The 10,714-nt window shown below is 40.2% G+C and overlaps 1 protein-coding gene across 1 annotated transcript; it reads left to right on the top strand.

Annotated features, from left to right (window-relative positions):
* Positions 1–8,513, top strand: LOC149309188 (melanoregulin-like). The gene is made up of 5 exons (XM_089531199.1): positions 1–77; positions 4,435–4,594; positions 5,426–5,516; positions 7,164–7,330; positions 8,104–8,513. Exons 1-5 carry the CDS (start codon positions 1–3, stop codon positions 8,341–8,343), a joined length of 735 nt encoding a protein of 244 aa, XP_089387325.1. The 3' UTR covers positions 8,344–8,513.
* Positions 8,514–10,714: the final 2,201 nt, after the last annotated feature.

Below are 10,714 nucleotides of genomic sequence, written 5' to 3'. Positions count from 1 at the left end.
ATGGATTTCTGGTGCAGAGTTTGCTGTTGCTGTTGCTATAATGAAGAAGAACTGGAGAAGAATCCGCTGGTTGTTGGGTATGTGATTCAGCAAACTAGCATCTCTCTAAATTATAGTTCAGTTCTGTCAGGTTCCGCAATAAGTTATGCAATAGCATATCTTCGTATGGATTCAAAGGAAGCTGGTGGCTATGATCTCTTTGTTCAAGGGAAGGAAGGAAGAGAAGTTATTGAGAAGGTTTATCTGTAGCGCAAGCAAGGGAATCTGCCATGCAACACTACAGTGTGAGATTCTCTTCTTAAAATACCAACCAGCCATGCCCTACTCCATTCCACTTACCTTCCTAGGCAACAGGCAACTAGCATTTAATGCCTACACTGAGCATGCTGTGTCTTCATCAGGTGCTTTGTGAGGTTTTGTATGCATCTGTGTATGAATTCAATTTGTTTCTAACGTTTTATTTACTTTTGCAAACCTTGGGATTCCTCCAAGTGAGATAATGGGACTTAGGGCCTGAACAAAGAGGCCAAAATAAATCTGCTTCGGGTCACTTTGGAGGTATGCTGTTTAAATGACACACACATCTTAAGAGGCCAGAAGCTGCGCCAAAGCTGCGCTCCAGTCCTTAGGACTGGAGCATGGCTTTGGCGTAACTTCCGGCCTCTTAGGACGCATGCATCATTTAAACAGCATACCTCCAAAGTGACCCGAAGCAGCTTTATTTTGGCCTCTTTGTTCGGGCCCTTATGTAACTTTTCTGACCTCTGCATTTTGGCTACATAGAGAAGAACAACTGGGAATTAATTTGCTGTTACTGCACAGAAAATTATCCCGGCTTGTTTGCCTTGACTGTCCTTTACTATCCTTTGTATCTTCAATCTTGCGCTTTTCAATTGACTTCCTAATTTTGGGTTTATTAATACAAAAGCCTCTTGGAAAAGGCCAATGTAAACTTCAGCAAATTATGTTAATCCATTGTCCGTTGGGCATCAGCTTTAATTGGAAAAGGTAGGCCTGAACATTAAAGCTGTGTATTTTAAACTATAACTTTGTATCACAATAAAAGACTTAAAAGAGAAAATATTAAAGACAGATTTTCATCCCAAACATTGACGACAAAAGCCATAATTCAATGGTAGGACAGATGCTTGGAATTCTTTGAATTCTGATCTCAGCAACTCTGATAGAAAGACTGGAAAGTGCTGCTGAGATTTGGCTGGCAGAGACACAGCCAGTTAGAATAGACTAGGCCCCCTTTCTTACTGCACTGAAGTAAGTGCTATGGTTCTCCTTTAACTGCAGCGGTTGCATCATATGGAAGCCTGGGATTTACAGTTTGGTTATAGCACTACTGCTCTCTGGCTGAGAAATCTAAATGCCTTCTATCAACTGCAGATCCCACAGTTCTATAGGAAATAGTGAACTGATAGCAATTAAAATAGAATCATGGCACTATAATTGAGGAATGTGGAAGGGCTCCAGGGATGAGCAGAACTGAAGACAAATCTAGAACTACTGGTAAATATCTGTGATTTTGTAACAGATCAGCAAGAATTTTTTATTTGCAGTTGTTTAACCACAAGGGCGCTATATAACCTCTTGCAAACCATACAAACACTGAGACAATCTGATTACTGAAATTTTGAAAGCTTGGGAGTAATGAGTTGAGGATTTTTGCATAAAAGGAGTATGAACTCCATTTAGATCTGGTACTCTACATTGTATGGTGGGCGGGGGGAGTGTGGCACTCAGATGTTGTTGAACTGATACTCTCTCATCAGCTCCAATTCATATAGCCAATGGTATGGGATGATGGGAGCACCAGTTCAGGAACATCAGAAGAGCCACACAAGTTGATCTCAAAACCTGTAGTATACAGTACCAAGCTAGGAAGATCAATTGATATAAAGCAGCTTTATATGTTTAGATTTAATATGAGTGTTTTCACTTTTCCTTCAATATCTCACCCATGCACACACATTGAGATTTTAGTAATACAAAATTTAGTAATGAAAAATTACTGGTTGTCTTCTTTCTATTCATATCACACATCGTGTCCTAGATGCCTACCATTATTCCTAGCACACATCATGTCCAATGCTACTCTAGGTACCTTGGACACTGTAGAATAAATCCCAAAATTCTCTCTCCTTTCAAAATGTTCTAAAGAAAACCATATTTTATCAATCCTTTATTATTATATTTTGTTGAGTGAAGCGGTAACAGTAGAAACACCAAAATAAGTGAATAAAAAAGAAAATTCTCCATCCTATTTGTGGGCAGAGGAAATTTAGAGAGAATTTCAGTTCCTCCAGAAAAAGTAGAAATTCCCCAACAGTTTCTCAGAGATGACATTTGCTCTTAGCAGTTATTGGGGCACGACTTGTTTTTATAAGGTTTTGTTGTTTTGTTTTTCTAAGGCCTGGTTTGTTTGATATCCCTTTTTGTGCTGCCACTGTAAACCCGGCCACTATTTTGGCTGTTCTTGGGACATTGTTCTCTCTTGGTAGAGAGAAGACAACCAGTACACACACAGGCATGCATGCACAAACACACACTAGCAAATTGTGCTTGGGTTAGTGTCTCTTTCATACTACTCAGCTATGGCAATTCAGTTTCAAACCTCCGGAAACATTTTACTGAACAGAAATATTAGGTTTTCTGTTCTGATTTTCTCCTTATGGTCAGAGAAAGGTTTGGGTAAGGGGCTCATCTGGACAAGGCTGAATGTGTTTATGGGTTTTATTGTTGTACCTACCTCTAAGAGCTAAGAATCATTCCTGTGAGGGGCAGCTTAGTGACCTGGATACTGTTTAGCCTGGAGATGAGAAAGTTAAGAAGTGACATGATAGCAATGCTTAAATATTTCAATAGGTGTCATATTGAGGATGGAGCAAGTTTGTTTTCTGCTATTCTAGAAATTGAGCCATGGCTAGGGTTGCCATATTCCAGTCCCTTATATCCAGGCATCTGATCTGCATATTATGCAGATTATTGTAAGTATGCATAATATTAATTTGCATTCTGATTATGCAAATTCAATACATTAATAATTGCACCTTTTCTATCATTATGTTTCAACCTCAGCACCAGCATCAAGCTAAGAGCAATCCTTTTCTTCTTTTTCCCCCAGTTGGTGTGAGATGGAATTTCAGGAGGTGCAACAAGAGTGCCTTGTATCCTTGACTCACAAGTCATGAGTCACCACTCAGTTTTCTTCTGAATAAATTAGAATCTAACTGCTCAATTTACATTTGCATTTTATGCACTGAATTAAAAGCTTATCATTTAAAAATTCAGTTTGTTCATCCGCAGCATTGTATGAGGTTCAATTTGTGGTTCAAAAATTAGAAATTAGACTTCTTCATCATTAAATGAGAGATTACTTTTTTAGGGGGTGCAAACATTACTCAAACCTGTCCTAGTGATGCAGGCCATAGAAAAGATTGGAAACCACTGAGTTGTTACAGCATCCCCAGCAGGTGCCTGTCCAGCCTCTTTTTCAAGATGTCCAGAGAAGGAGATCCCACCAGGCCTCTTGGCAATTGGTTCCATTGCCAAACTGCTCTTACTGTCAAGACGTTCCTTCTAATGTTAAATTGAAATCTACCCTCTTGTAGCTTAACACCCTTTGACCTGATCTGAGGCAGCAGAGATCAGGCCTGCCTCCTCCTTCCTATGACAGCTCTTGAGGTATTTAAAGCGTGCAATCATGCCACCCTTCAGTCTTCTCTTCACCAGTGTCCAGCTCCTTCAACCTTTTCTCATATGTATTGTTTTCCATACCTATTATCATCTATGTTCCCCTTCCCTGAACCCATCTCAACTTGTCCATATCCTTAAAATGAGGTACTCAGAACTGAATCCAGTACCCCCACATGAGGTCTGAGACCAGTGCATTATATAGCAGGATTATTACTTCCCTCAACTTGGAAACTATGCTTCCATTAATGCAGACTAAAATCACACTCACCTTTTTTGTTGCAGCATCACATTACTGGCTTATGTTCAATTTATGATCAACAATAATCCCAAATTCTTTTTCGCATGTAGTACTCCCATCCTATAACTGTGCATTTGGTTTTTGTGGCCTAAATGTAGAATTTTGTATTCATCCCTACGGAATTTCATTTTATTAGTTTCTGACCATTATTCTAGTTTAACAAGGTTCTTTTGAATTTTGTTCCCATTTCCCAATGTTTTAGTCACCCCTCCCAATGTTGTACTATCTGAAAACTTGATAAGGATTTCCCCTACTACATCAACTATGTCATTGTCAAAAATGTTGAAGACTAACAACCCTAGGATAGACCTCTAAGGCACTCCATTTGAGACCTCTTTCCAGTTTGAAACCCAAATACAGATGATGACTCTTTGAGCACAGTTGGACCCAATCAATTATGGATCCATCTAAAAGTATTTAATTTCTTGCAGCGATACACTTCAGTACATCACCAACTTGCAGAAACGGCGGCAAGCAGAAGCAGCAAACCTGTGGAATGAACCTGTGGACAAAACCCACATGGAGAGGGATGATGATCATGAGCTATATATGCTGCTGCAGAAGAGGTCAAAAATGCGCCGTGGATCAGAGGTCAGTTGCCTAGGCACATGGAACATTTTCATAGGCAGGAGAAGTTAACTGTGTGGCTGTCCCCCACACACAATCAGATAGAGCTGGGCATGTGTTTCCAGTCTTGTGTTACATTCCCTACTTGTGTGTCACTGAAAGGCTTCTTCTCAGATAAGAATTTGGATGATGCCTTGAGCCAATAGGAAAAGCAAGGTATAAATGTGGGAACTAACTTCAGGTGAAATCTCTTGCAGCTGTAATACAGGGATTGGAATGATGTGGCCTTCCTCTCAGACTGCATCTGATCATTCCTTACCATTGACTATACTGTCTAGGGCTGCTGGGAGTTGTAATACAATAGCATTTGGAGCATCACATGATTCCTACCTGTAGTCTAACACAGAGATTATATCATTGCTGAACTGCTTTATACAAGCTCGTTGTCACGGTCATAAGGACTAGGAGGATGTTTGGGGTTTAAAATTCAATGTCATTCCCAGGAAACTGAAATCCATGCCAAATAATACAGTATGCCATGAGATCCTGTGGATGTCATATATACATGGCCCTAAAAGTTTTCTACAAAATATGCAGTTATCTCACTCAGCCTATAATCAGAATTTCTAAGTTGGTTAGTTGAAAGTATATCTCCATCTGTGTCTGTATCCCTCTCCCATGTGCACACAAGCTCAATCCCTATATCTTTCATTCTTCAAACAGATCTTGCCCATCACAGTGATTCATGTTTTGCTTGCTGTTATAGTGCAGGGGTTCATTTTTAATGCTCTCTCTTAAAAATTTATTATTATTATTATTATTATTATTATTATTATTATTATTATCCTAATCAAGGGCTACCGACGTTTGAGCTTTGACATCATTGCCCATCGACAGATCCGTCAGAAAGTGAAAGACAGATGGAAGCAGGTTCTGGACGTCTTAGGTATGATATCCTTGATCTTCATACTCTGCCTTTCTAACACTGGCCAAATAAAAATGTGTTAGGAGAATATTTACCATTACTGATTTTATACCGTTCAGTTTCTATTCACTTTCTCATCTTTTGGCTGCAAAGGCATTGTTCTCAGCAAATGTGAATGGGATTGTTTTATTTGAAAACCCTAACAATGGATCACTTTCAAATCCAAATGTTCCTCTTTGCCAGGTTGCAATTATCTCTGCAAATTCATTTTACATGAAAAGACATCAAGGTCCCGGTGTTATCTGCAACTATGAGATCTTACCTATTGTTGCTAAAACTTAATTTTTGAATTAAAGCTAATTAATATTAGGAATGGAATCTAAACTACACCATTAATTGAAAAATAAATGCATTCACCATCTGATTTATTCTGAAGAGAATGTTTAAAATTTACCAGCAAAATGTCACAAATTTGTTTCTGATATTCTTGGTAAAATATCTGACAAAAACAAATAAGGTCTACAGAATCACTGTTTTGATAAGTTGTCCAAAATGCTGTGATACCACTGAATGCTCATCATCATGCTAGCTGTGTCATGCTGAAAGGTAAAGTAGCTGCCAATTAATTGATTTGATTGATTATGTATTCTGAATATAGAGAAAGATCAGTTTGTGGCTGATGAGAAAAGGAAATTTAGATCTTTTTGTAACCTGTGAGCACTAAAGTAAACAAAAAGTGATATTGTGAAGAATCCAGGAATTACTCTTTGAATTTGAAAGCTGGAAATTGACTATTGAGTAGAACTTTGATGGCTTAGATATGTCCTGCCAGTACTGCTAGTTATGCCTAGAGAAACAAGCTTAGGTACTCAAGTTTCACCTCTGGACTGATGCTTGATTTGGGGGCTCAGAACTACGCTGTACTGGATCAATTACCAGCTGTCTGTGTTCTGGCGAGTTTTGCTTGGAACACTGCAATGATTTGTATTATGTATTTAGCTTTGAAAACAGTATGAAGATGCAAGCTACTCCAAAATAGAGCTGTAAAACTGTTAACTGGGATGGGATGAGATCAGAAGATCATCCGTGGGGTTTCATATGCCCATATTCCCAGTTCATTTGTGGGCATAATTCAAAGGGGAGATCTTGACCTTTAAAGCCCTAAACTTTAAAGATCAGGATAAAGACCATCTCCTCCAACATGGGAATATTTAGAGCCTGAGTACATCTTCAGTGGACTTTTTATGGGTTCCCTTACAAGGACAATGCAACTCTAGGTATGAAAAGATCTTCTCGGAGATGCTTGCTTGCTCTCAGATGAAGATGTTTTTATCTCCCCATGCCTTTGAAGCTTATATGTGTTTAATGTTTTTGATGTCTTGAATATGTATTTTTTTTAAAAAAAAATCAATCTTAAATGTGTTGATTTTTTTTTATTGTGTGTGACTTTGTACTGTTTTTGGATACTTTTGTTGCAAAAATGTTTGTTAAGACACCACATTTTTTTTTGTTTGGGTTAAGCTTTGTTTGAACAATTGTTATTGTTATGGGAAGTTGCCCAGAGAATTCTAGCTATCTGGCAAGATATAAAACCTGTGTGTAAGAACAATGGCAGAAGAACATTGTGGGTAATGAAAATGGGGGTTAAATAGTCACTTGTCAATGCAGGATTCAAAGATGAAGCAGATGGTCTTCTCACTGTCACCTCCAGCACCTCATACGAATCCCTTCGCAAGCCTCAGGAGGCCCGCAAGCTCCATACTGCCTTGGCTGAACAGACAACCATTTTTGGTCGTCACCGTGGTGGCCCACCAGAGAGATATCTTTTTGTCCTTGTAAGTAAGGGAGTAAACACTCCCTAGCAGAGTTGCAAGAAGTTAATAATAATTGGCTGTGGATTTTGAGATGTGAAGTCCAAGTAAATCCCCCCCCCCATCTTTGCCAAGTCAAGAGTCATCCTGGGACCACATGCAGCGCTCAGCTGCCCCCTGTGTAACTGCTGACCCCAACCACTGCTATTCCCTGGCTTCCCAGATAAATGTTTTCTCACCATGTGTAACAGTGAGGAAAACAATCTTGGTGAAGATAGCAGGGGAATGAGAGAGGAGAAAGTGTCGGTCTCAGCTTCTTGCCTTCTGACCTTGCCTCCCAAAAAAATATTATTTGCCGGCAACAAAGAATCAGCCATCTAAATGCTGACTAGTGGGTTTCATTGGACAAGAAAGGGAAGTTTAAATCCTCCACCATTTTATGTGTTGAGATCTGGAGACAATCAGGGGCGGGTTGGGGGGAGTTAGGTTACAGTTGTAAACCACTTAGACACTGCTAGTTCAGTATGAAGCGGTATATAAATGAAGCTGTTTGTTTGTTTGTTTGTTTGTTTGTTTGAGTGGGGGGAGAGATGAAAGAGTGTGTGTGAGAGAGAGAAAATTAGAATATGTATCCGCACACTTGTACACAGCCATTTGATATTGCCCTGGGCCAGAAAAGGTTGTGCACCCCTGCTTTAGGGGGGTTGTGTTGTTAGCATTGTGAGTGAACATGTATGCCTACTTCTTCAATATCTTTGTCTACCCCCCTACACACCTTCCCAATCCTCCAATTCCAGGATAGGCTCCTTCTCCTGGATATAGGAGATGACTTTCTTTCGGCAGCTCGTCACTTTTACCCAGTGGAGGAGGAAGAAGAGGACAACACATCTTCCAGCGATGGAGGTCCTCCAACCCCTGGTCCTGTCTTAGTCAAATTGGGCAGTGAAACTCAGGAACAGGCTGGAGTGGAGGAGGAAGAAGAAGGAGATGAGGAGGAGGAAGAGGAGGAGGAAGAAGAAGACCCTGATGTAGAATAAGGCAAAGAGGAAGAAGCTGAGGAAGACACAATGGAGTGTACCCAGCTCAACCTCTGGATGGAAAAGCAAATGCAATGTTGATGAGTTCAGGACTACAATAGATTAACGGTTGACTCTATCACATTGCTATAGTGAATTGCAGACTTGTTCGAAATCTTTCTTGACACCAATCACTCGCCCCTTCTTTTTTCCAGTGAACCCATTTACTTTTTGCTAAATTTTCACCCCCAAAGGTACAGAAGTAGTTGCTTTTTAGCACTGAGAACATAGACTTTTTTTTTCCTTTTGGGGGGGAGCGGGGGGGGGAATGCTGGATGTTTTCTACAACTGTTGCAGGAGCACCAAAATCAGCATTTTCATTTCACAACCCAGCATTCCAAGCACCTCTGTTTGCCAGGGGTGGGGATGAGTTAACAAAGATTCTAGCTCCAGTGGGGTGGGTAAAAATAGGTTTGAAAATGAAAAGGCTGAGTTTGATGAAGTCTCAAAAGCCCAAGGAGAGGCTGATAGGAGAAATACTGTGTAGCTCCCCTACATTATTGGCAGAAGCTGGATAAATTCAGGAAAATGTGTCAATATATGCAAGTCAAGTTCCTTCGCCTGACGCATGCAGCTTACAGGAATGGATTTTTTGGCACAGAAAGAGAGTTACTTAGATCTTGGCAAGATGCTGTGGGGTGGGGTTGTTGTTGGTATACAGTGTATAAACATTGCACCCTGGCCTGCCTAGAAAGGGCCTTTTCTGTACGCTGTGAAAATAAGATCCCCTTTCCCTCCTCCTCCTCCTTTTTGCCTGTCCACTTTGTGCTTCCTGGCCACCTGTTCTCCTGTCATCACTACTCTCTCCTCATATCTCTGTGTACAAACTGTCCCCTGTTATACAAGCCAGTTGAGCCTGGATGACATGTTTGCTGTTCCCTCCACTGCTAATCCTTCTGGCTCCTCTTACTAAATAGCAGGGCCTCCAGTTGTTGAGAACAAAGGGCCAGCTTAGGAAATTCTTCCTATCTCCCTTTCTCCCTCCTCTCAAAAAGTCCTGCCAGCTGTTTCCTGACATCTGTGACCCAGAGTTCAAGTGCCAGTCAAGATTCCTGGCAAGGAATGTAGGAAACCTCTGGACTTGCATCCCTCCTGGACTTGCACCTCCTCCTACCCTTACTGTCACCATCGTCCTTTCTAACAGCTGAGAAGAAAGACATCGGTTGTTAAAGGAGTAATTGCCCTGGGACGACTTTACTTCTGTCTTCCCTAAAGTGTCTGTGGTTTTACACTCTCACAAGAATCTCAAACCTCTTGTAAGGAAGATTTTGCAAAGCTACTGTGCGGTTTGTACACATAACCAAGGCTGGCCCTACCATTCAACACCTCGGGCAGCAGATCTGAGGTGTCATGAAAGGACACCAATTACTTAGCACATTTCTGTTATTGTATTTTGAGTGCCAAGAATGGGAAGCTCCACTTGTGAGATCTGGTGCCCAACTTGCCAGGGACACCATGCTCTGTTATTTGAGGGGAAGAGAGAGCATAATTTATCGGCCTCCTTCAGGCATCAAAATGTCTTGGGCTGACCCTGGTGACACTCTGCTTTCAAGCTATATAAGAATTGGCAATGAAAATAAATTAATCTTAATCACCACTTACTATATATTATTATATTAGTATAGTATTAGGCAAGTATAATATATATATCTCCTGCATTTTCACCAGGCCTGGGATTCAAGGTAGCGTTGTTGTTGTTGTTGTTGTTGTTGTTGTTGTTTTCCTCCAAGTTGTTTCTGACTTATGGCAATCTTGAGGTGAACCTCTCACGCTATTTTCTGGGACTGAGTGTGTGTGACTCACCCAAGATCACCAGGTAGGTTTCTTAAAAAGTTAAAAGAAGTACAAATAAAAGTCTACATCATTAAAAAAAACAAAAGTTTAAAAAATATTAAGTTATAAAGATGAATGAAACGCATTGTAAAATCAGATCCATTAAACAACAAAATAAATACCTTTTCCCCTTGAGCAATTAGGTCCTAAAGACTTGTCTGGAAGGGCATGATGGGAACTGTAGTCAAGGGAATATGAAGGGCTGGAAGTTTACCAATTTGAGCTTTAAAAAGGAAAGGCATGGGAAGGCATGAGCAATATCGATGAAATATCTTAATTGAAGTGATATAATTATTTTGGACTGCGATAATATGACAATCTGGCTTTCTCCAATGAAATAGTTTGTAGATGGGGGAAAATTAAAATTTTTAAAATGGTTTCAATAAAATGTTTCTTCAGTGTTGAGCTACCATGATAAAATTCCTGGACTGACAAGAATCTTTGCAGTTTGAGACTTGGTTCTACGCAATGTTCACATCTGCTTGTTTTGCAGAGAAAC

This window comes from Sceloporus occidentalis, unplaced genomic scaffold (assembly GCF_023333645.1).
Source record: "Sceloporus occidentalis isolate IW3139 unplaced genomic scaffold, rSceOcc1.0.p SCAF_7, whole genome shotgun sequence".
NCBI lineage: Eukaryota > Metazoa > Chordata > Lepidosauria > Squamata > Phrynosomatidae > Sceloporus > Sceloporus occidentalis.
Note: the sequence above shows the minus strand (reverse complement) of the source record. Positions and strands in the feature narration are given on the sequence as shown.